At 41.4% G+C, this 25,954-nt stretch overlaps 2 protein-coding genes across 3 annotated transcripts; one reads left to right on the top strand and one right to left on the bottom strand.

Annotated features, from left to right (window-relative positions):
* The first annotated feature begins 431 nt into the window (after positions 1–431).
* Positions 432–20,271, top strand: CCDC22 (CCC complex scaffolding subunit CCDC22). Of its 2 annotated transcripts, none has more exons than XR_014491837.1 (18): positions 432–529; positions 4,555–4,637; positions 6,329–6,506; positions 7,609–7,741; positions 7,837–7,943; positions 8,516–8,600; positions 9,476–9,645; positions 10,852–11,061; positions 11,284–11,340; positions 12,408–12,527; positions 12,871–12,990; positions 13,545–13,661; positions 13,770–13,871; positions 14,319–14,426; positions 16,461–16,619; positions 16,763–16,841; positions 18,070–18,144; positions 19,849–20,271. XR_014491837.1 is itself a non-coding variant. In XM_083357127.1 (18 exons), exons 2-18 carry the CDS (start codon positions 4,588–4,590, stop codon positions 19,960–19,962), a joined length of 1,902 nt encoding a protein of 633 aa, XP_083213253.1. In that variant the 5' UTR covers positions 432–529; positions 4,555–4,587; the 3' UTR covers positions 19,963–20,271. The 2 variants fall into 2 exon arrangements, 1 of the variants encoding a protein (XP_083213253.1); XM_083357127.1 differs by having other exon boundaries at positions 16,461–16,556; positions 16,782–16,841.
* A 151-nt stretch (positions 20,272–20,422) lies between these two features.
* FOXP3 (forkhead box P3) lies at positions 20,423–25,397 on the bottom strand. Its single transcript, XM_083357128.1, has 5 exons — positions 23,575–25,397; positions 22,828–22,978; positions 22,072–22,148; positions 21,538–21,636; positions 20,423–20,683 (listed from the first exon to the last, which is right to left on the bottom strand). Exons 1-5 carry the CDS (start codon positions 23,608–23,610, stop codon positions 20,444–20,446), a joined length of 603 nt encoding a protein of 200 aa, XP_083213254.1. The 5' UTR covers positions 23,611–25,397; the 3' UTR covers positions 20,423–20,443.
* Positions 25,398–25,954: the final 557 nt, after the last annotated feature.

Below are 25,954 nucleotides of genomic sequence, written 5' to 3' on the forward strand. Positions count from 1 at the left end.
GCGTTTGTTGTGAAAAGCTAAAGAACATTTGTTAGTTCATTTAACTCGTAATAAGAATGGATTATATTGCATATAAATTAATGTCTCCAACACAACAGCCCTCAATCAGAGATAAATCAATTGGTATTTGTAGGACAATTCTTAAAAGCAGCAGCAGTGGTAGCAAATCACTTTTCACATGAAATAAAATCAGCATGAAAAAGAAAAAAAAATGTGTCTGCTGGCAAAACTGCTTTGAAAAGAAAGATGCCGCTAGCCCAACAGAGGCACTCTAAAGAGCTCGTATTTTTCCGCGGACTTTAATGAATCCTTCGAAACAAAGACTTTCGCAGCATGCGCAGAAATTTTCTCTACAATCGTGGTAGTCTATAATCTCTCTACTCCACTCCCCGCTTTTGCCGCGTCTCCCGCACTACAAGTCCCAACGTGCAAGGCGCAGGGGAAGGCCAGTAGTAGGAGATTTGCACTACAGTTCCCATCGTACTCTGTGGTGGGTCCTGTGACTGAGTGCCTGGCCCACCTCGGAGCGGTGAGTATTCGATCTTTTCCCCCGCAGCCTATTTCCTTTTCTTTCCTTGCGGAACCTTCTGAAATTAGGAAATGCTTGCTAGATTTTATTTCAACTCTTCTAAAACTGTAGCAACCTCTGGGGCTGAATGCCTCCATTCCCTCTTTTCGAAGACTTCGGGCGCCTTTTAGGAGTCGACTTGATGGTGCTCTGAGATTGCTTACTGGAGTCTTCGGAGCAGTAGGCGAATGCCTTACTGTCTGGCATGAGAACAGCTGAGCCCAAAACGTTTAGGGGTGTGCACAGGTTGGAAAAGCTATTCCGCAGCGTGGAATATATTTGATTTTATTCTGCCGCCGCCCATCCCACTGAAGTGACTCGAGGACGCTGACGAAGACTAAAAGATACAATATAAATGCAATACAAAAAATAAATTTCACAAGCAACCGGAACACAAAGTAGCTAGTGAATGCACCATATACTAAGAGTGGGGGCTCAGTTACTCTCCCAACCCCCATACCTGGGGAAATAAGGAGGTCTTCAAAGCTGTCTGAAAGGTGAGCAAGACTGAGGCCCAATGTAACCTCAGTTATATGCAGTGCTTTTTTTGTCATAGAACGGTCAGAACGGAGTTCCGGCACCTTTTTTGGATGGAACCTTGTAGGGTAGGCAAGGCGGGTTGTATGACATGTGTGAATTCCGGCACCTTTTTCTTTTACAAAAAAAAAAAAAAACACTGGTTATATGGTGTTTTAAATTTAGACGGCAGGCTTAGTCATGGAGCATGCACATTTCCTGGGTCCTCTTAGATGACAATCCTTGATCAACAGGGTCTGAAGCATGCTCCTTCTGCCCAACCTAATGGGATGAATAGAAACAGTGGGAATAAGGTCCCTCAAATACCCTGGCTCCATATTCCCAGCACCTTGTTTTGCACCTGGTAGTAAATTAGCAGGAGCAAAGGTATAACATGGGAATGATGAGGCAAAACCCATAATTGACCAGGCGGTTGCATTTTGGACTAACTGAAACTTCTGGGTGTTCTTCAAGGGCAACTCCATATAGACTATATTGCAGTAACCCACTTGGGAAGTGACCAAAACATGATTGAGTATGCAGTGCCTCCTGATCCACAGTTGAGGCACAACACAAAACTATGCAACCACCCTCCCATCCCCGGTCATGACTGTCACCTGCTCGTTGCACAGGAGCTATGAGTCCAAGAGAACTCATTGTTCTCGCATTGCACACATTGTTCTATCTACAGCAGCGTAGCCCCATTCAGAACTAAAAATGAAAAATTGCTAGATCCAAGAAGCCCTTGGATGAACTACCTCCATTCAACTCTCTCCAGAGATAATCACAAATGTAAGCAATGTTGTTTCAGTCTCATACCTCGTCCCTAAGCCCCACTGGAAAGGATACAGATATTAGCTTACAGTGCCATGGTGTTGGTCTGTCGGCCCATTGCTTCTCTGGAGGCAGCAACAGATGCACTTGGAGCAGGAGTGTCATGTTTCTTGAGCCTAGCCTTAACTTTAGAAGAGAACTCTGGTCTCAAACTAGGTCTTGAACATTGCGTGAGAAAAGAACATGGTGGCTGCCTGTCATGGCAATCTTTTTCTGAGTTCCTCCCATTTTGGCAGTGCGTTCTTCTGACTCTTTGGGTTGACCAGGACTTCTATCTCCTGAGCACAGTCTATCATGATGGTTGAGGGCTATGGTATTTACAGGCCTAATTCACAAAATACCCAAATATGGTTTCTTTTTGCTATAACATTAGGTAAAAACTCACCCATATTGTACAAACATGAGCAATGGTTGATTCAATAAATTTATTATCTCTATATTTGAAAGGTGTTACATTGGTGAAGGCTGCCCTAGGGAGTCAGACTACCAATAAGGGGAAAGTTTACCATAATATATAGCCCAGGCTTTTGGTATTCTAATCTCTTTCACCTATAATGTCTCAGTTGTTAAGGTTTGGGCAGCTTCATCCATTCCACATGTAACTGAACAATTATCTGGGTGTTTTTCATCCATCAAAGCTTGCCATAGTCTGCCCATTTCTCTTTTACAGGCAGACACATTGTTGGCTGAGTATATGCACTATGCTATGTCATGTTTGACCAATAGTCCTCGACTTACAACTGTTCATTTAGTGACTGTTCAAAGTTACAACAGCACTGAAAAAAGTGACTTATGACCATTTTCACACTTGCAGCTGTTGCAGCTTTCAGTCAATCAGAATAGAACTGAAAGGGACCTTGGAGGTATTCTATTCTAGTCCAACCCCCTGCTCAAGCAGGAGATCCTGTACCATTTCAGACAGGTGGCATCCAGACTTCTTAAAAACCTCCAGTGATGAAGCACCTATAACTTCTGAAGGCAAGCTGTTCCACAGGTTAATTGTCCTCACTATTAGGAAGTTTCAACTTGGAATTAAAGAGAAACTTCCTAACAGTGAGAACAATTAACCACCTTGCCTTCAGAAGTTGTGGGTGCTTCATCACTGGAGTTTTTTTTAGAAAAGGTTGGACAACCGTCTGTCTGAAATGATATAAGGATATACCATTATTCCCATGGTTACATGGTCAAAATTTGGGCACTTAGCAACTAGCATGTTTTTATGACAGTTGCGCTGTCCTGGGGTCATGTGATCACCATTGAAACCTTCCTAGCTGGCTTCCAACAAGCAAAGTTAATAGGGGAAATCCAGATTCACTTAATGACCACATGATTCACTTAACAACTGCAGTGATTCACTTAACTGTGGCAAAAAATGTTGAAAATGGGGCAAAACTCACTTAACAACTATCTTATTTAGCAATGAAAATGTTGGGCTCAATTGCGATCATAAATCAAGGATTACCTGTATTGATCAGTGTGACATGTGAACTAAACCACTGTTTAAACCTGGCTGTATTTTTTTTCTCTTTCAAGTCAATGTGAACTCCTGGCAACTGCCTGGACTATTCTCTGCAATTTCCTTGACACAATTTTTGGAAATGACTTGCCATTGCCTCCTTCCTAGGGCTGAGAGGGAATGACTGACCTAAAGTTATCTAGCTGGCTTTGTGACTTAAACAGGGTTAGAACTCGTGATCTCTAGTTTTCTAGTCCTCTGCATTAGCTACCCTACCAAACTGGCTTTCTTAGGTTTATATAGTTCAGCACTTTGGGAGGAGAAGGAAGACAGCTAAGAGGGGGTAAGAATGAAAGCTCAGTAAAATTATGAATGGTATGGCAAGATACATTTTCCTACTAGGTCAGTCAGTAAAATGTTACAAATAATAAAATGGGAGAATGGGAGAAACAAATATTTCAGGTAACCGCAAACTATGGAACTCACTGCTACTAAGGTTTGTGGTTGCTGCTGGCTTACATGGGCAAGTAGAAGAGGATAAATGTATGGGAGGGTATTAGCAGGAAAGCTGCATGGAAATTCGTTTTTAAAAAAAGCTTAATACTGAAATTTGAGACTCTAGCAACAAACCTTGAAAGCCACAATCACCTTTGTGTCCCGCTCTTAAGTTTTTGGAAAGATCTATTGGACATTATTGTAGCAAAGATTTAGATTTCTTGAGCTGATTCAGGGTGGCAGCTCTTATATATCCTTGTGTATAAGAGAATCTTGTGTATTAGAAAACCAGAAATCATTGCCCCGAATTTCAGCTATAATCTAGGTTGGTCCACCATAGCAAGAATTAACTGGATGAATTGAGCAAAGGAGTTATTTTCAATTAGAAATGCTTTATTGTTAGCTTTTCTTTCTTCTTAGGTCATTGAGTATCAGAAATTATTTAAAAGGTTATGTGTAGATCACCAGATAAGTAAAAACTGTTGGTAGATAAATAACATTTGAGAACTTACTCATGGGTTCTTGATCTGCTAGTTGAAATGCAGCTGGGAAATAGAGCTAGGGAGGAATAAAGAATTCTCCATGTCCCAAGGACATGAAGCGCTTGCTTGAAAACTCCTGGCTTGAGTTTTGCTGCTGTAAATTATTAGCTCTCTTGTAACGTTGAGTCATCCTTTTCTTCCAGGCATTATTCCTTTGTCCTAGATGTCCTGGCATCATGGAAGAAGTGGACAAGATCCTGATACATTCCCTCCACCTCTCTGGGACGTAAGGCCATCTTTATGCGTGTGCTGTGTGTATGCAGGAGATTTGTTGGATGAGAATAGCAAGAAAGTGATTTGATATGGGAGATTGTTTTTACCTAAATATGAAGACACCTTTAAGTTGGGCTTGATGGATGATGGCTTCATGGACACATGAAGTGTTTTCTTGGCCACAATGAAGAAATGGTTTGCCATCACTTCTTACTAATCTACAGCTTTGGTGGTCTCCCATCTAAAGGCAAACTAGGTCTCCATCTTCTTAATTTTTATGCAATGGGATGACACGCTGCTCCCTATTTCAATTTTTGTGTTTTGGAACAGAAAAACTCTGCAGGTGTCTAGAAAATCTAACTAGAGCTCTAATATCATGAGCTGTAATAAAGTTGAACCAGTGGAACAAAGAACTGACTGAAATTATCCAGGAGATCTGATTTTCCATTACTCTATGGAAAAGTTTTCTCTGAATTTTGGCAAAAATAAGCAATCAAGTTTGCTTGTCCAAGGCGTTGCTCTGGTTTCTAGCCTTAGCTTGTAGAACTTGGCTGCCCTGCAGATATTCTGGCTATGAACCCAACTAGGTATTTCACTGCTTCTAAATGCTGTGTGGGAGGAAGCAACTGACAGTTGCTTAGCAACGATGAATAGCTTAATCATTGGCGTACAAACCTTTATTGGCGATCCCATGATTTCCTTTGAATAGCAATAATAATTAGCATTAAAAAGCAGATCCATAAGATTAATAGCCCCACTGATTGAAGGTAAACCCCAGTCAGGTATAGTGTTCAACTAAGAGTTTGGAGACCATCTTATCTTTGCAATTCCAAGATTTATATTAAGTTCTTCCTAAGTTGTCCTCATATGCCTACATGAAACATTTGGCTGGTGAGTCATGAGTTGTGCAAGCCTGCTAGAAAGCAATAAATCCAGCAAAATTTGAAATGGGCATGCAGACATGTAAAAGATGTGGAACCACAGTAGTCCTCAAAACAACGAACATTTTTGCAGAATCCCACTTCTGCCACTATATTCTCTTTCAAATGAGAATCCATATTGATCTTTACTATCATTAAGCACTCAGTATTTCTTAAGCACAGATGAGAGTCTAGGGGCCTGAGAAAAGTAGCAGCTTGGCTCACAGCTGTGGACCCCACTGTTTAATTGATAAAGGCATGTCAGGGATTGTAACCTGACTCGCTACACTGAATAAGCAGGGGCACTCTGAAGAAATTGTTAGCTATAGAAAGTTACTCCTGTTCAGTTGCAGTGCAGCTATAGAGATGTGAAAACCAGGAGGCAGGAAAAATGCTTAAATATACACGGAAGAGCAATTGGTCCTCATTTTCCTGCTTTTCTTCCCTTAGTTTTCGCCTTGTTACCTTTATTCAGCATCCTCCACAACTGGGCAGCCTGGTCAGATAACTGACTGAGTGAAATTGTATTAAGATTCAACAGTATTAAAAGGCGCAGTGGTTGGCAGTCTGTTAGCTTATGCGCATTACATTTTTTAGCTTAGAGGCCACCTTCGACTGTGACACTGGACAGACATGAGCTGTCCAATGTAGTTTCTGTTGCAGTTTAATAATTGGGTGTGAGAAGGAAGTGCAGGCTTTCCTCTCCCAGCAAAGGAGAAGTAAAAGTGAGTTCATACCGAGTATAATCCTTGCTCTACCACTCTCCCCTCCCCTTCCCACCTAGGGATATTCCAGAGGAAGTTCAGAGCATCCGTGAGTTCACTACCGAATTGATTGTTGAATCTGTGGTACGCTGCCTGCGGGTCATCAATCCGTCTGTCGGAGCAAATCTGAGCCATGTTCTCCCTCCAGGCATGTCTGCCCGTTTTCGGATAGGCATGAGCCTGGCCCAGGCTTGTCAGGTAAGTGGATCCTGATGCACGGAGGATGAAATATTGTCTCCTGAAGTAGTTCTTATTCTGAAAAATCAGCTGGTCTCTAGTACAGTAAGTTGCTCTTTTTAAACTTGAGGTCCTTGTTGTGTGGAATTGGTATAAACTAATCCTTCCTCTAGTATTATTTCCCATCAGATGTGTAGGGTAACAAAAAAATACCCTCAGACCAGACCTTTCAGATCACGAACTAATAATAATTAGCACTCTTGTTCTTCAAACTTAGATGAGAGAATTAAACTTAGGTGATTTAGATGAGGGAAGAGAAGGGGAACTCATTTGCAGATGACACTAAGTGGCAAGAGCAGTCAGCACCCCACAAGACAAGCTCAGGATCCAAAAAGATCTTGGCAGACTTGGGCCAAAAAAGCTGATACAATCCTTGGTTGTATAAACAGAGGCATAGAATCAAAATCACGTGAAATATTAGTATTGCTTTATAAATCCTTAGTAAGGCCACCCCTGGAATATTGCATCCAGCTTTGGTTATGACATTATAAAAAAGATGTTTAGCCTTTGGGAAAAAAAAGTGCAAAGAAAAGCAACTAAAATGATTAAAGGTCTGGAGATTAAAACATATGAAGAACGGTTGCAGGATTTGGGTTTGGCTAGTCTAGAGAAAAGAAGGACTAGAGGCGACATGATAGCAGTGTTCCAGTGTTTGAGAGGTTGCCACAAAGAAGAGGGGGTCAACTTATTCTCCAAAGCACCAGAGGGCAGGATAAGAAACAATGGATGGAAACTAAACAAGGAGAAAAGCAACCTGGAATTAAGGAGAAACTTCCTAACAGTGAGGACAATTAGCCAGCGGAACAGTTCGCTGCCAGAAGTTGTGGGTGCTTCATCATTGGAGGTTTTTAAGAAGAGACCGGACAGTCACTTTTCTGAAATGTTATAGGGTCTCTCTCCTGCTTGAGCAGGGAGTTAAACTAGAAGACCTCCAAGTTTCCTTCCAGCTCTGTTTTGATTGATTGAAACCCATGTATTTTCAGCAGCTGGTACTTCAAAGCTGATACACGAAGAACCTTATTTCTAATCCTTGCTAATCCCGCTTCCCTTTTCTGCCATCTAGGACTTGGGATATCAAGGGGAAGTTGGCTATCAGACATTCTTGTACAGCAATGAGCCTGAAATCCGACGCCTTCTCCTCTTCCTGGTGGAGAAGTTCCCACGAGATGCCTCAGAAGATGCCAACCAGCCTGTGGGTATGGAGGACTCGGCAGTTTTAAAGAAAAATCAGGACACGTAAAGGCCAAATCTACAAATTGTATTTGTGTGTTTAAACTGCTTTTCCTTGCAGGCAAGTCTGCCACTCTTCACAGAGCCATTGCTGCTACTATCAAGGGGCAACTGGCCATCCCATGGGTACCCCCTGCCTGCCGTACTCCTGGCTTGCAGCTTTTGCAGGTTTGTTCCCCCCTCCTCAGCTTATGCTGATAGCTTGATAAGCAGAATCTGGCACAGCACTTCTATTCCCAAGAACCCAAACTTTTAAAGGAAGTTTATAATCCTCGTGAATCGTAAAGCTCCTTTGAAGAAATGCAGAACCCCTGGCAACTCTTGAATCTTTTTCTTAACTGCCAGATCAGCCATCTTCTTTTCCCAGTATTTCTTAATTCATTTTTGCTTCAGAACAATATTTCTGTTCTTGTTGATAATAGTTTCTCAAAGTCTACAACTTCCCAGCTGTAGGATTCTGAACAAAACATCCTGAGATGTTAAATTAAGCAAACTTATATTCATTGATTTGCAAATGCAAGCAAAAAAGACAGGGATATTCTCTCCTGGTGTGCACAGTCGACTGGGTAATTTGCTTTCCTCTCTCCTTCTGCTTTGATGCTTTATTTCTGCATTTTTGTTTCCAGCCTTAATTCTTTCATTTGACCTTATATACAACTTTTCTGGTGTTCTTGGGTTTTTCTTTTTTTTAAAGACAATTATTTGTTCTTCAGACCCTTTTTTCCTTTCATTCTTGCCAGGGTTCACGCTTAATGAAACAATTCCAGGCGCAACGATTGATCCTGCCACAAGAGTCAGACCCATTTATTGGGAAAATATCACCAGGTGGGTTCTGCTTCTTCACTCAAGAAAAAGGAATACTGTTCTTGAGATCGAATTGTTCTCTTTGGTGTAGCCCAGGGGTAGGCAACCTCAGCTCTTTTATGACTCATGGACTTCAATTCCCAGAATTCCTGAGTCAGCTATGCTTACTCAGGAATTCTGGGAGTTAAAGTCCACGAGTCATAAAAGAGCCGAGGTTGCCTACCCCTGGGGGAGCCTATAGATTATGTATCCTCAAAAGAAAACTATGTACAGCCGGGGAGATGGTTGTTTATGAAGTTCCATACATGATGCTATACAAATGAGAGGGAAAGAGTAAAACCTGAAGGATTTTACAATTTTCAGACATAGGAGACAATAGAAGATCAGGAAGATGGTCAGCAAAGTGAAATATTATTATATATTCTCTATAGTTACACAAACTTGGGTTTAGTGTGCAGTAAGTGCTGGATTGTGGAACTGAGAATTGTGGAAACTCAACATTTTTAAAAACCAACCCAGAACAAAACATGGACATTGTGTTCCTGCTCAGATAGCTTGTAGTTTTATCTGAGACTTCCAGTTTCCTGGGGTTCTTTGCTTAGCAGGTATTGGGTACTTCTTATGTAATTGATATTCTTGACTTGCCTTCTCAGTTATTAAAAAAGAAATAGAGTGAAACTTCCAGAATGTTCACATAGGCAATGTATGCATATGACTCTTGAGCCTCACTGAAATATGACAAAGGTGTTTTAATAAAACCCAAAAACCTATCTCCCAGAAGAAGTTTGTGGAAACTTCTCACTTGTGTACTTAATAGCCATTTGTCCACTTGGGATTTTGACAGAAATACTAACCGGTTTGGGTAGATGTGACTGGTGTTATTTTCTTCTCCCTAGAGAGAAGAGAATACTTTGTCAAATTCCTGCCTCCTGTGTCAGCCCAGCTTTCTCAACCTGCAACCTTGGTGCCATCCCTGTTGGAGCTTAATATGGCTGAGCTGAGTGCCGCACAAGAGTGGGACAGCGAGTGGAAGAGCCAGGGGCTGGGTTCCCGCATGACCCCAGAGGTGGGCAGTAAGGAGTGAATGGAAGCTACCTACCTACCACTTCACGTCCACTAGCGGTAGGATAACAGCAACTAGTAGTGATTCTCACATTTTTATCTCCCAAAACCTCAGTGCCCTTACGGATGGCCTTATATGGAAAGAGGAACTGAGGCTAGAAGAAAGGTTTAACCAATTCAGCTTAACCTGTGTGCTGCCTAACTCTCAATAACTTTGGATGGCTCACAACAGTGAAACAGAGAATCAATAAAATATGACAAGTGGAGCAGGCCAGATGGAGTGAAACAAGGGCTGTCCCTCCCCCTTGCCAAAAGCCTGGGTAAAGAATCAGGTCTTCACTGCTCTTCTGAACAGTAGCAGAGTGGGGACCATCCAAATCTCAGGCAGTGCTTCATTCCAGAGTATAGTTGCTTGTAGAGAGAGGGCACCCTTCCAGGGTCCCAATAGATAAAATTGTTTAATCAAATGTACTAGGAGCATGCCAACCGTGCAAGGCTGAATCGACGGCAGATATGGGAGACAGGTGGTCCCTCAAGTAACCAGGCCCTGTGCTATGTAGGGCTTTAAAGGTAATGACCAGGACCTTGAATTGCACCCAGAAGCAAACTGACAAGCAGTGCAGCTTACAAAGCGGAGTTGTTACCTGGGCATGCTTAATACATCCTTGGCTTACTGCCCTTCTGAAGTGGGGAAGTCCAAATTCTCTTTTTCCTACCTGCTTTCAGAGGTTGCCCAAGTAAAAGAGAGGCCAGTCTCTTTTCTTCTTTTTCTCAGGTTGCACCTTTCCATAAGTTCTTAATAATGCCTTTTCAGAGTACGTAGGATATCTTGCTAGACGTTGGGTTTTCTATGCAGATAAATGTTGCATACCTGCATAGATAAGTGTAAATGTTTTCTGTTATTTGATTTCCAGAACTCTCAATCTAACCAAAGTTTGAACCTCTGGGCTGGGAACCACCATCCATCAAACATTATTGAAGTGAACACTTTGGCAGCTTCCTTAATTGACTGTGCTGGCGAAGACTGCTGGGTGTTGCAGTTCAGCAATATTTGAAGGACGTAGCTACTCTGCTACTGCAGTAAAGGAATAAAATTAATGTGCAGCAAACACAGTGTGGGTGGTTGCTATTTCCAGGGATGTTGCTTATAACTTCCCACTCTTAATACTTTGGCACACAAACCTGCCCCCCGGTATTGCCCCTTTCTCAGGAATACCGCCAATGGAAGCACCAACGACTGCACCAGCGACTTTTGGACCAGCTACGACAAGCTTCCCCTCGTGCTGGCCCATCTCAACAAGGGACAGCCAGCCGAGAGCTGCTACAGCTGCTAGAGACATTCGGTGCTGGCCACGAGCAGGCTGGTGCGCTAGCCAAGGGCTCTCGCTTCACCCACACTCAACATTTGGCCTACAAACAGGTATGGCGGAAAATGTTTGATTTTGATTTGAAATGGGGAAATTAGGATTTTAAACCAGGGTATGCATGAGAGAGCTGCTGCTTTGTTCTGGGTAGATCAGTGTGACTTGAATTCTTCAGTAGACATCAGTTGGAGAAGTCTCTTGGTCAAAGTAATGTTGGTTGGGAAGGACAGAAGAAGTAAAATACCTGAAGGTCTTCCATTTCTATTCTCCCCCAACAGGATGCAGAAATCCCAACACAGGTGGAGACTTTGCCAAACTCTCGGACATCGGAACAGGTAAACATGGCCAGTTTAAGATGTATGGGGGAGGGGGCTCAGCCCATTTTGTTTAGCTCATTCTACGCATATTTAGGAAGAGGATTGCTAACATATTATAGGATGTTTCAGAAGAGCAGGTTGGACAGCAAATTTTAATTGGGTGGCCTGCTGTGATTTTTTGGCTTCTCCTACCATTCGTAGAACTTTAGTAGGTATCATTCACTATTGACCACAACTTGTTTTGCATCTTAACATTTTATTCAAAGGTGCTCCATTTTCAGGTTTGTGCACTGCTTGCCTTAAATTGCTGACTTCACACTTAGTTACCAAACTCACGGAGTGTCTCTCCTCTTCAGAAGCTTTAATTTATGCAGACTTCAAATACAAAACAGAAACTCTTCTGCAGAATTTTAAAATGGCGGTGGTGGTCGGGGGTGTTGCTTAGTCCTGAAAGCAAATGTATAACATTGTGGCTGCAGGAAAGGTTCCGTAATAACACAAAAGATCCTGCTAAATGCTTTGAATGCATATGGCTTTTAAAATGTACTCTTGGCTTTCTTTATTCCAAAGGTTTGGAACACAAATAACATGAAACCGTGAAGCTTTCAGCAAAAGTGAATAGAAGATGTGACCCTATATTATGTTGAACAGTACAGCCCCTGCTCCTCTGCTGACTGTACCTTATAAGCCAACCTAAACTCTTATGATAGACTGCAGCTAAAGATAGTTACAAAATTGGGGGAGGGAGATGAAAGAAATGGGTTGGAAGAGACTGGTTGCAATCTCCAAAGCTTCTTGGGCCCAAGCTGACTTATTTCCTGAGTCTCTGATTGCTTGCCGTCCTAAGAATCTTAGCTTCTCTTTGAGTAGTTTATGTCCACAGGAAAAATAGGGAGCCCGGTTAAACAAAATCATTTTCTTACATAAAGCTGTTTAAGGCCTATGATACCCACTGACAGAGTATAAATTGTCTGTTTTACAGAACACAGACAAGAATAAGAATAGAATGTCTGATCAGAGAATTCCAGCACTTCAAAACAATGAATATCTTGTTTGATTTCTTTCCTCTTTTTTTTTGTTCTTAGGAGTTCCAGGAAAGCCAGGCAGCAGAACTGGAAAATATGGAAAGTGAATTGACTCATCTCATAGCACAGATTGAGGAACTGGAGGGCCAAATGTCCACCTTGGGGCTGACCCTCACACAGGTGAGAACTGAGCCATGTTATTGTCTCTTGGGTGGACCGTACTAACTCAAAGGAAGCATTGCCAAGTGTCCTTTGAACCCCAAGACCTTGCAGCAGGGAAAAGGCTAGTGGATGGGCGCTGGATTTTAGTAAAACCTGTGAGGCAGGATGACAATGGAAGACACTTTGTGGGGAAATGATCCACTTCACTAAAAAAATTCCTATGGAAATCCTTCTGAAACAAATGGGATTGTGCAAGAACATAGCGGGATTTTCCAAGGGTTTTGTTATGTCATGCTGCTTTGAGAGTGCTATCTGGGTATCCTCCAGAGTTTGTTTTGAGAGGGATCTATTCCTCCCTCAGGTGGAAGGGGAAGTACGGCAGCAGCAGATGGGAGTGACGGAGCAGGAGCAGGTCCTGCGTGTGAAAGGACGCACCGTGGAACTCTTGCCTGATGCTGAGAACAACATGGCCAAGCTACAGGTAACAACAGGAGGTGGGGAAGTGATAGAGGAGCTGGACTGAAAAAGGGAAAACAGTCTTTAGAAGTACAAATAGGAGTGAAAAAACACAATGAAAAGTGGAAATGATTCTAAAATAATGGTAGACTTAATAGAGCCATTGGAAAGGGAGATCAAAACCTTTCCTATGGCTTGCTCACAGTGGCTGTACTGAAGGGCAAACAATTGATGGATATGGATTGCAGAGAATGTTGTCCTTGTAGATGGAATGGGGAAAGGGAGAGCTTGGATCATGTTTGGAACAAACTTTTCTTAAGATGAGTTTGCTACAACCTTCCTAGTTTGCTATTCTTAATATTCCAAAGAGTGGGATCGTCCACTTGAAGAGAATAGAATGTTTAATCTTTCCCCATAAATTGTGGAGGTAAAAGAGCCTTAGTGCATGCAGACAAGCATCATATCTCTGTTATTTTCCCTGCTCCGCTATAAATGGAAGAGGACATTATACAGCAAATATCTGGCTGGGAGGAGAGCTTGGTGGGACTATGAATCCCAACCCCTTGTTTCTTCTTTCAGGTGCTGGTTGAGAGTAGTGCACAAAGAGTCATCCAGCTGGCAGCTCAATGGGAGAAACACCGGGTACCGCTCATCCAGGAGTTCCGAGAACTGAAGACTCTCCATGATTCCAAGGAGGTGATGCAAGGAAAAGGGGTGTCAGGGAAACCCTTCTTCTTCAGAAGAGAGACTTGGTGGTGATGATGCCAACCTGCTGATGATACTGACCCTCCCCTCCCCTTTCAGCTGGAATCATCACAGCGCTTGTTGGAGATCAGGGAACTGCACGAGCGGATCCGATTGGCCGCTGATGAGGCTAAGCGCAAGGATGACCTCTACAAACAACTGGTTGGTGATGTGTTTGGCGCACTTGGATCCTTGGAAAAAGATAGTTTGGCATACATAGGAAAGTGACTGGGGAAATGGTTCCTTCCAAGACTGATTGTTTAGAGATGACACTTCCACCTAGATTACTGCTTCCTCCTTTGTAATTAGGGCATATTAGCTACTGATTGCTCTAATTTTTGTAATTGGGGAAATTACAAAATATTTGGTATGGGTGAAAATATATTAGATAAGAGTCTAATAAATATTGTTAACTGTAAAAAATGATTTGCTGGGAGACAGTACTATTCATATCTGATAACTCTGCTTGCCCAGTACATTTTAAACATTCTAAGGTTCAGGTTCTGCTCAGCGAAATTGCGATACTGTATTGTGTGAAGGAATAGCTAATTTCTTCAAAACAACAAACAAACCCTTGTGACCCTCTGCGTATTTTCTCCCCACGTACAGCTTGTAGAGGTGGAATCTCTTCCCAAAGATATCTCTCGCTCTGCCTACACCCAGCGCATCCTGGAGATTGTTGGAAATATCTGTAAACAGAAGGAAGAGATCAAAAAGGTAAAGCCCTCAGATGCCTGTACCTGGGAAGCGTTTTCTCCAGTGTCAAATGTGTGTGCCAAAAATCCACTATACAGGTAGTTCTCGACTTACAACCAGGATTGGGACCAGACTTTCCATTGCTAAACAAGGGGGTTGTTAAGTGAGTTGCGCTTGATTTTACAACCTTTTTTTGCCATGTTCAGCAAATCACTGCAGTTGATTTGGCTTCCCCCATTGACTTTGCTTGTTGAAAGCCAGCCAGGATGGTTGCAAATGACCATCCATGTCTGCAAAGGATGCGCTGATGAATTGCAGACATAGATTGCTGGTTTGTTGTTGTTCTTTTTGCCCTCTAGCATGCCTTTTATTCAACATAGGACTTCAGCCAGATGCTGAAGTGCTGAGCTGCCATGAGAACAGCATATTTGACACACAGTGAAAGGGCCCAGCCAGGGAGGGTACAGAAGCTGTTCAGGTTTCTTGCAATGTCATCCCTCTGCATTTTAACACTGAGATGATTTTAAAAGGCATTTTTTATCCTCTCCGCATACACACTACACCCAAATCTTAATCATGTCAAATCTACAGATATGCCCCACTACAGTTGTCAAATTCTTTCTCTGCCAGGTTTGACTTGACACCAATTTTCTTCAATGGCAGCATTACTGAAGACATACCTGTACAGTTTTTCCCCCTGTATTGTCATTTTGTGTGTTGCTGTCATTTATATTAATCTGTTTCACCAGTTATAACTTCTTCCATTGGATATGGTTTTATTTGCTTGTTTTACTATAGCCACTTTGGGATTACTAAAGTGAGTAACAGTGCATAAAGCATATCACCCCCATATCTGCCTCCCTTAGAGGTAACAGGTAAAGCAACAGGTGTATGCATACAAGGATAATGCCCAGCTATGTGCATCCGGTTTCCAATTCCTTCTGTGTAAAAACTCATTGTGGTCTGACTCTTCTTCCCTTTGACTGAGTCCAGTGTGTATGATAAATGATTTTCTCATTATCTTTCATTTCACCTGGCTGGGTTCCGAGAGGAATGTATGAAAATCTCTTTGTAGATTTTACAACTACTCCATTGCTTCTATTGGCAAGAAGTATAGGACAGGCAGGGCTGCTGAGAAAGTGCCAGACTTAAGTGTCCACTCTCTTATGTTGCTCACGGGTGACTTGGTCTAATCACATTCTCACAGCCCAAAAGAGCCCACAGTAGTGGTAAAATGTTAACACTTCAGGATAGATCAGACAAGGAATCTAATATCATGTAGATCCATGCCATCTTTTAATTGTAAAACTATAGTAGTATCAAGACTTCACCCCCACCCACCCCAAAAAAACCTCCACACTGAGGTTCTTCTAACTATTTCTTGCTCCTCGTGTATAGATAAAAATCTTGCCAAACTAAAGCAAACTACTTGCATCATTAAAGATATACCTTGAGAACTTGGTGGAGCGGTGGGCTAATGCCTCCTTAAGTAACACCAGCTGCCTGCAATTAGTGCAGGTTCGCGTCCCACCAGGCTCAAGGTTGACTCAGCCTTCCATCCTTCCGAGGTAGGTAAAATGAGGACCCATACTGTTGGGGGCAATAAACTGACTTTGTAATAATGCCGCTGGGGGGGGCGAAAGCCCTAATAAGCAGGCATATACATAGAATGAAGGCTATTGCTAAGCACATTGTGCTTTAGATTGTAAGCCACCCTGAGTCTTCAGAGAAGGGCGGGATATAAATGGGATTAAAAAAAAATAAAAAACTCCTAGGGAATTATCTCTCTTCCTTCCAACCAAACTGTCTAAACTTCACTGTCTTTTGCTCCTCTTGAATGCAACAGAGCCCTCACTCTGTTCCTGTCTGTACTGAACAAAGGCTATTCCAGTGAGTTTTAATGATCAGGAAGGCCCTGATCATTTTACAATAATTGCTGCTATTATTTTAGCATCGTTCAAAGATTTCTTACTGGCAATTAGTAAATGTGTTAATTCCTCATTTGCAAAACTTTGCTGCTGTTTTACGTGTGGCTATTTGCTTTTCCTTTCCAAGATCTTACATGACACCAAGGAGCTCCAAAAGGAGATTAATAGCCTTGCTGGGAAGCTAGACCGGACTTTCGCTGTCACCGATGAGCTGGTTTTTAAGGTAAGGGCTGGGGATCAGAAAAGGGTAGGAGGGCACAGAAGCAGCACATTGAAGAATTTCTTCCCCTTGTCCAGGGGTAGGCAACCTTGGCTCTTTTATGACTCGCGGACTTCAACTCCCAGAATTCCTGAGCCAGCATAGCTGGCTCAGGAATTCTGGGAGTTGAAGTCCGCGAGTCATAAAAGAGCCAAGGTTGCCGACCCCTGCCCTTGTCTCTTTCCACAGGATGCCAAGCGGGATGAAGCTGTGAGGAAGGCGTATAAGTATTTGGCAGCTTTGCATGAGGTGAGAGGTTTTCTATCACAATAATGTGCAGTAGAGTATGTGTGTGAGAGAAAATATATTATTTTTATGCTGCCGTTTAAAGGGGAAGTAATCAGAAGCCAAAAACAATGCAAAGCTAACTTTAGAATATTAGAACTACAGTGTGCTTTTCTAGGAAATAAGCTTCCTTCTAATAATGTTTATTAGGAAGGAATGGAAATAAGTTTTAGTGCCTTTTGACATTGACCCTGGAGAAGAGAAATCCCTGTAAGAGAACAGCAGCTTATTTCCTAGAAAGGCACAAAGGGGGAACAAAGGGCATAATCTTTAATTTTTGTTGTTGTTAGCCGCCCTGAGTCCCTCGGGAGTTAGGGCGGGATATAAGTCCCATTAATAAATAAAATAAAATAAAATAAAATAAAATAAAATAAAATAAAATAAAATAAAATAATAAAATAAAATAAAATAAAATAAAATAAAATAATAAAATAAAATAAAATAAAATAAAATAATAAAATAATAAAATAAAATAAATAAAATAAAATAAAATAAATAAATAATGGATAGAGGTACTTTTTTGCTCTGATACCCTTCTTTTTTATCTTCCCTACACTCCTTTTTTCCCCCTTCCTTGCTATCTTTCAAACTCTCTCTTCAGTTTTCCTCCTGGAGGCTGCTAGGGAAGGTTCTGTTATCTTTGAGAGAGCACCAAATGGCTTGCTTGTAAAAGCTACTTGAAAATAAGCCAAGGGCCACAGGTTGCCACACCCATGCCATTCCTCCAGGAAAGTCCTGCCACTATTTGGAGACAATGCAGAAGAGGTGTCTTGGCTGTGGGCCATACAAGTGAAGCATCTGGGAGAGTTGAACAATGAGGCAAGCAGTCCCTAGCATAGTCTGGCTGCAAGCATTAAGGCTTAAAGCCAGAATCTTGATTTGAGCCCAGTAAATACTTTGCAACTGGTGTTTCAGGACTGATATATTGGAATTTTGACACTGAGTATTGTTTAGCATCCAGGTTGGGATGCTTTGCATATCAGTCCTATTTCTGGGCAGCTTGAAAGATAGTCCTACGAAACACTACACAATCACGGTATGAGGACAGATATGTGATGTGGCTATATAATCTTATAAGGATACTTCTCATACGTGCCCTTTGTTAAGAGTTAACTTTGTTAAGATGGTCCACGCTGCATTATATCTACTTGGGACCCTTCCCAGCTGAAGCTACCATTTCTGCCTCTCTTAGAATTGCAGTCAACTGATCCAGACTATTGAGGACACAGGTACCATCTTGCGAGAAATTCGGGATCTTGAGGAACAGGTGAGTCTGACTTGAAATACAGGTGGCAGAAGGAAACCACTATGGCTTTCGCACAGTTATCACTCTTTGTACATATTTGAAATTTGTTAAGTTTTAGTCTATGGCCAGCTGTTCATTTCATTCCTTGAAATAAAATAGCTGTTAAAGGGTTGTACTTTTGTGTAGAGATTGCTGCCCCTCTGCCTTTCTGATAAGATTTCTCATGATACTCTATCCCTCCTTCCTCATTGTTTTGTGAGAGAATATGTGTGCGAAAGCCTCTCTAAACTCTGTATAAAATATGATGGATTTCACTAATAATTTGTGTTGCTTTCTGATTCTGCAATCCCCTAATACATTCAGCTAAAATTGGGAATAACATCCAATATCCTGGGTTATTTTTTAATGAAAAGCCCACTCTCATTACAGAGGCAGCTATTAAAAAGCCAGAATTGCCCTAGATCAGAAGTTCGACCTCAACAGCCTGCTTAGTTTCATTTTTCTCTTCATTAAGCAGGAATAAGATTCTGACCCTAGGAATTGGAGCTTCTGTCTTTGTATCTTGTAGTGTATATTGTCTGCTTTTAGAGTAATTTAAGTTTCCTATACAACAATGCCTATTAATTCTTTTGTTTGTCTTTTGTAGATAGTCTCAGACATTTTAGGTTCATGGCACCCTTAGCAGTTCCAGATTGGGTGCTAAGTTGCCCCAGGGCATCACAATAAATTCATTAATAGATCCATTTATTAGGTGATAAAATATCCCACAGTGCCCAGTGAGTTTGCTTTGTGCCCTAGTTATGCCATGTGTTGCACAGTTTGGGAACCTCAAATATAAGGTTTTGATAAGGGTTCTTAACATAACCTGATTTAGCAAAAAACAACAACACACACCTTAGGAATAAAAGTGAAATCAGGTTTTTTAAATAATTTTGTTAATCCTTATTTAGAAAAGCAGAAGTAGAGGAAGCACTATTTTTTTTCCTGATAAGCAGTTGCAATTTTAGATACATGATTAGGCTGGCAATATCACAGCAGACCTTCCAAGACAGGCCTGGAAAATCATAGAATCCTCTAACCCACTAAATTCTAACCACTGAATTTTGATGGCAAACTTCCAAAAGGTTTTGGATGCTGGCGTCAAAGTTATAATGAAAAGCTATGGAAATCACCTTTGGGCTATAAGATCACCAAAACCAGGGGTAGGCAACCTTGGCTCTTTTATGACTCATGGACTTCAACTCCCAGAATTCCATGCTGGCTCAGGAATTCTGGGAGTTTAAGTCCATGAGTCATAAAAGAGCCAAGGTTTCCTACCCCTGACCAAAACCAACAACACAACACCCTCCTGAATAATTTGGAAATGCTGATGCTGCTACTTGGATATTTAACAATTCTGTTATGGCAGCACTTGACAGCCAAAGATAATCATGCCATAAAAATAAAGTTTAAATGAAGTTCCCCCACCAACTAAAAGGTTTTCAAAATCTTTTCTATATATCCCTATCTCTTTTACAGTCAAAGCTGTAATAATTAAGGATAAAATTATAATTTTAGAAAAGGTGTCTGCTGAAAGTGAAAGTGATACTTTGGGAGCCGAATGCCATTATTTTCAATCTTTTTTCTCTGTTTTTGATGGATTAATTCAGCATGATGGATTGCAGAGTGTCCGGGCATGCCTCCTGTCTAAAATAATGGCCTCGTTTCTTTGTTTCCCCTTTCCAGATTGAGAGTGAAACCAGCAAGAAAACCCTGAGCAATTTGGAGAGGATCCTTGGAGATTATCGGGCCATAAAGCAGGAAAATATATCACTGCTCAGCCGTTCCCGAGAGACATGAAGATCCCCTCTTGATACACAATTCTAGATGGTTCAAGGGCCCAACCAAGCTCATTTCATTAAGACTCTACTGTGCCTCTAGCCAGAAAAAGTGGGGAGTGAGCAGGGCTCATTCTTCCAGGCTCTGCAAAAACCGGGTCAAAATGCAACACATTTTGGGCACAGTGTAGAAGCCTTTGTGTCTATATTAGGGAAACAGATATGCAATGGGGACATTCTTTCCTCCGTTTATTGTTTCAAACAAGGCCCTTGTTCCTTTTCTCCTAAAAACACAATAAAATCCCCCCTTTTCCCTTTTCTTTATTCAGAATACTAGGACTGCTGCTGTGAATTAACACAACGCTGCAGCGCGTGACCGGTTTAGGCTGTGTCTACTTCAAAATGTTCTGCCTCCAAATTTGATGCTTCTCCATCCATATAGCTTGGAAACAGGGTCTTGAACACTGCTGTCTTTGTGTCTGATGGGGGAGAGTCAGCTCAGCTCACAGGGGTTCCTGGGAAACCAGAAAAGTGGGAAGACGTGTTCTTGGCTGACCAGTGGGTTCGAATGGTGCAACAGAACCATGCACGCCTTGGTTGAGCAGAACTGGGTATGGATAAGTAGCACAACGCTGGGTCCTTTTCTTCTGATACTCAAGTTCATCCACTGTCCAGACAGCTCCCTTGACATTCTCCACTCGGACAAAGCATTTGTGCAAGCTCAGATTGTGTCGAATAGCATTCTGTGGATTGAAGAAAGACAGTGATGGTTAAACTTGCATTCTTCAAGCCAGAGTCTTCATTCAGGTTGCGCCTTCCAAATCACCTTTCCCATGCTTTCAACAGGTAGATATCCCGATATTCTCTTTACAGTCTGGTCTTAATGCTCCTTTATTTGCTCTTCTACCCCTTAACTTTGATCTTAACTTGTTCTGAACTTAATTTCTAAAGCAAATCATCTATAAATTGTTAGCAAGAATATGTTTAGGGTCTATTATAGAACTAGGTAACGTTCTATAACAGCAGCTGCCTCTTACCAAATCAGTTCATTGGTCTCCCTATCCCCAGTATGCCCCATTTGGATTGATTATAGTCGTTTAAAGCAAAACATGGCTTTGCTTTCCAGGGATGCTGTCTTAAGACTTTGGTATCTAGCACCATTTGCATGCGAATGAGATCTTTCACTCTTACATAGGGTGGAATCAATTACCTTCAGTATTTCTGAAGTTTTTTCTGTATAGTTCTAAGTCGTGCCCAATTGTTTCAGGGTATTCCTTCCTCGTATTTTATATTCAATTTCCAACTTTATTTTTTACTTTTATTTATTTATTACATTTGTATGCCACAAATCTTGCCTAGAAGTGACTTACTCTCATCATAATCAGTTAGGTGTGCTTCTGTGATTTGTTTATATTTTGAACTGAAATACTTAGGCTTACTTCCAAATTCTGAAGTTAATTTAGGCACGTCTCTCTCTCTCTCTCTCTCTTTTCTGTTACTTTGGTTTTTCCTGCCAATTTCATATGGAAGCACCTCTTTTCCCACAAACTTCAGTTTCATCTTTCCTCTTTGGGGTTCAAACCTGAGATCAGCTCACCTTCCAGGTAGGAGTGTTGTGTCTGAAGTAGCCAAAATTGTTGAACCAATGGTAAATTTCACTCAGGCTGAGTTGTTTCTTGGGAGATTCTAGAATGGCCTGCAAATCATAATAACATCAGTACTTCATAGCATACCTCTTTATTGAAAAGGACATTGGTATGTTTGTGTACAAAGGAAAACCAGCAGCCTCTTTGTCCCAATATTATTTTTATCACCCCCAAACAACCTGAGTTTTGCAGTTCCATAACACACCTGAAGCTGCAGCTTACAAAAATAGATACTGGTAAAATGTGACTTTTTAAAAAATACAGAGAATAAGTACTTGTGGATATGGGATACTACTGTAGCTAGGAAGAGAAAATGTGTATGGTAAGAGCATAGGGGGAAACAGCATCATTTGCAAGTGCGTTCAGTACTCTTAAGGAAGTAGGATTGGAGGAGAATGAGCTTGCAAAAGTATGCATCCTGTTTTAAAACAGCCACAGTCAAAATTGCTATTTGTGTGAAGTTGGCATATTTTGCAATAACTTACCCAACAAATCAGGGCAGCATATGTCAAGGGTGGGCGGGTTGTGGTATGCCGGTAATAGTCCATGCTGGGGTTTTTCACTGTGGTAACAAAAGTAATTACTCAGGCAATCATCTACTTTCTGGAGTCTTCCGGTCCTATTTCCTTTCTGCTTTCTTGAAAGCCTTTGCTTTCTAAATACTAGAAATCTGATACTGCTTCTACAGATGTAAAAGCTGACTCTGACAACTTGTAAGCAAGTCTTCAGGTACAGCAAATAAAAATTCACTATCATATAAATCCAGAAGCTGCTGGTTAGCTCCCTACTGGATCTAACTAACCATCATGCTGAGCAGCCTCATAAAGTGCAGAAACTTGTTTATCAATGGACTTAAGCTGTTAAGTGGCACTGCCTCTACATATTAAGCAAATAAATGATTCTTATTTGTATAAAGTGAAGGCCTAGAACCTAGGTTGTATTTCACTTTGTCAGAGTATTGCTGAAACTAGAATTCTGAAGCAGAACTTAGAACGTAGGTCTAGCAGACTCTAGTTGTTCCCACTCAAAATGGCTCAACTTCTACCCACACCATTCTGCTTTTTTTTTAATGCTCACTCTTCAGCCTTACGCGTCCCAGGTGGGTTTTTGTAATCGTCCTCCTGTCCTATCTAGACAAATAGCAGAACTTGATCCTTCATCCTGATGCAAACTCCTGTAATCTTAACATTTGAAATTTAGAAATTGAGCTTGCTTCCACTCTCCCACGATGCACTTCTCACCTGAATTGCTGTTTACCCTGTGGTGGTTGGAAACACAGATCTCATTCACAAGTTCACTCCTGATGAGCCCTGACCCATATGGAAGCTGTGAATGGGAGGTTAATGCTAGCTCTGCCCTCATAACAGCCAGTTTCTGCTTTTCTTGTGCCAGCTGCATCAGAGAACAAAGATGGGAAAACTACAGTCAGTTTCTAAATGAATCATTCAACTTTATTGAGAATATGCATATTCCCATTTATCATGTCATCTGACCCCATATTATAGGAAAATTCTTCATATAGTTAACAATGATGGAGCCCAGAGCTTGGGAATATAAGGATGTCTTAAAATTGTGCCTCTGCCTTCATTTGTATTTGCAATTTTCCCATTCTATTCTTCTTTCCAACTTTTTAGGGATTGAACAATAAGTGTAAACACATTTAAACTATATTTGGCTATTGGGGGGTGGTTTTCTTGCTTTGAGGTTTTTCCCCATTTGAAAGTGATAGGTTTGCAAACTTCAGGGTTGCCCTGAAATGGTTAATAATACCTCTTGTTACTATGTTTGGTTATGGAAGTGACATAACACGGAGAACTCAATTTGATTTAGATCATCCTGAGTTTTATGGGCTTTATCTTCCAGAATCCCCCAACTAGCATAGCCATAGCTAAGAATTATGGGAGATAATCTAGGCTGGGTGCAGTTAGATTAGTTAGTGGAATGTGATTTCCTCTAAGCACGTCCCTTTCTGTCAAGATTGCACTCACCCGATCTTCTAATTTGCGCACCAACTCCTCTTGCATTTGCCACTCAGTATTATCTGCTCGGCATTCCCTGTATGTGACTCTGCAAATGACAATAGCCACAGGCCAATTTAGTTGTATCACCCAACTCCACTTTTTTCAAACTTTATATTGATCACTGACCCTCAAAGTTCCTTTTTTGTCATTCTCTGGTGGTGTTTCACTGTTGAGTCATCTGTGTACATTAGGCAGGATGGAACACTGTAATAGCTACTTCGTGCAGAATACAGACAGCTTGATTGCATTCAACCAGGCACGCGAAACTGAAACTGCTATCCTATGATTGCTTCTAATCAGCGCCAACTTCAAGACAGTGAGAATCCTGAAGAAGCAGTAAAGCAAAGTTTTGTTTTGCTTGGTGGGCGTAAATGATTACATTCAACCTAGAATCTTCCTTACATCCACTGAACACAGAAATGGGTTGCCAGAGTCATCACCTTTCCCTTCAAAGTTGATAGTACAAGGCATTTCAGGAAGAAGGAGAAGCTGAGAAATTCAGAAGCAACTCTGGAAAGAGTTGGGCTCTCTTTTTGTGGTGATGGTTCATCAGAACTGGGATTAGAGCTCTCTGTGTTAAAATGTAGTGAATTCGTAAGAAATGCAGAAGTGTGAAATTCTAATGGGTAAGATTGTCAACAGCTGTTAAGAACTGCTTTTTGCTATTGGTTCAAATTAGATTGCAAAAAAAAGTGCTTTATAAAAATAGCCATTCTATGCATTTAAACCTGATACTACAGGTAGTCCTCAACCTACAACTACAATTGAGGCCAAAAATGTTGTTGTTAATTGAAACGACTGTTAAGTGAGTTTTGCTCTATATTGCGTCCATTCTTGCCACAATTGTTAAGAGAATCACTACAGTTGCTAAGTTAGTAACCCGGTTGTAAAGTGTATCTGGCTTCCCCATTAACTTTGCTTGTAGGGTCACAAAAGGTGATCACATGACCCTGGGACACTGCAATTGTCATAAATATGAGTTAATTGCCAAGCATCTGGATCTTGCTCATGTAACCATGGAGATGCTACAATAGTCGTAAGTGTGAAAAATGGTCATAAGTCTCTTTTTTTCAGTGCTATTGTAACTGAACGGTCACTGAATGAAGTGCTGTACATCAAGAGCTACCTATATAGTAGTTAATGTTGCTAGTTCCTAATATTCTGTCCCTGACCCTCAAGGACAGAGACTGGGAACTAGAGGATAATACTTGGAGCTTTGGGTGGGGCACCCTGGTAACAATGTTTGCTTGGCTCAAAGAGGGATCTGGCTGAACGTGGCAGTTCAGGAATTGAGCCTATTTGGACCCAGAGCAGAACGAAAAGCCACCCAAGCCAAGGAGAATGCCCCATTCATTGCACAATTTGAGTTGTTTTGCTCAATCTGAAAACAGTCCATAATTTGCACCCTAAGGCCAACTTTTTCATTTAAAAGACTGTCCTCGTTATCCATGGCAGAATACCATCCAGATATTTTTCAGACAGTTTTAGCTCAGGCTGTCTCAACATAGTTTCACTTGTTCAACCATACTGGTTGGTTAGCATCCTAAAAATGTTTAGAATTTATCCCCAGCAATTTTTTTAACAAGCAATACATGCCTTTCTTGTGTTTGTGGTATGGGCCCACGTAGTGCCATGTTACTAATGAACGTAAGTAGGAAATGGAACACAGGTGAAGCAGTAAACTCAGCTTATCTACACATGAAAGGTTTTGCATATAATTGGAGAACTTGTTTATGAAGCTGTCGAACCTATGTGCAACATGTTCATTATTTTATTTTATTAAATTATGAAGTCCCAGCTCTTCTAAAGCTTCGATGATATAAAATACCATTTAAAATCCTAACCCTGAGGGGGGGGAAACCCACAATTAAAAACAAAACAAAGCAATGAAGCACACACAGGACCTAATACACACACTAATACAAGGTCTGAGGAAGAGCTTGGTTTCCAGAAGCATGGCCAGGGTAGGGCCAGATATATCTCGAGGGGTGCGTGTTGTTCTAGAGCAGGGATAGGCAACTGTGGTTCTTTTATGACTGCGACTTCAACTCCCAGAGTTCCTGAGCCAGCATGGCTGGCTTAAGAATTCTGGGAGTTGAAGTCCACAAGTCATAAAAGAGCCAAGTTTACCTACCCCTGTTCTAGAGGGAGGTGCTATGAGAAAGAAGGCAAACTTCCTAGGTCCCACTGGGTGGTACTCCTTAATGGACCTGGAGCATTCCAAATCTGCCTGATCCTAGAGTCCAAACAGAAACCGCTGAAGACTGATGGTCCTTTAGATTTCCATCCATACAAGGGTTGTGCAGACAATTTTTGAGTCATTTGCTCCATTCTAGCCTCTTTCAAA

Source organism: Vipera ursinii, assembly GCF_947247035.1.
Source record: "Vipera ursinii genome assembly, chromosome: 2".
NCBI classification, from domain to species: Eukaryota; Metazoa; Chordata; class Lepidosauria; order Squamata; family Viperidae; genus Vipera; species Vipera ursinii.

Coding starts and splice junctions, on each gene's coding strand:
- CCDC22 (XM_083357127.1), top strand. CDS start 4,588: ATGGAAGAAGTGGACAAGATCCTGATACATTCCCTCCACCTCTCTGGG. Junction 11,341..12,407: donor ACTCTCGGACATCGGAACAG/GTAAACATGGCC, acceptor TTTTGTTCTTAG/GAGTTCCAGGAAAGCCAGGC. Junction 12,991..13,544: donor ACAACATGGCCAAGCTACAG/GTAACAACAGGA, acceptor TTCTTCTTTCAG/GTGCTGGTTGAGAGTAGTGC.
- FOXP3 (XM_083357128.1), bottom strand. CDS start 23,610: ATGCAAGAGGAGTTGGTGCGCAAATTAGAAGATCGG. Junction 22,149..22,827: donor CAGGGTAAACAGCAATTCAG/GTGAGAAGTGCA, acceptor TTGTTACCACAG/TGAAAAACCCCAGCATGGAC. Junction 21,637..22,071: donor ATGCTGCCCTGATTTGTTGG/GTAAGTTATTGC, acceptor TATGATTTGCAG/GCCATTCTAGAATCTCCCAA.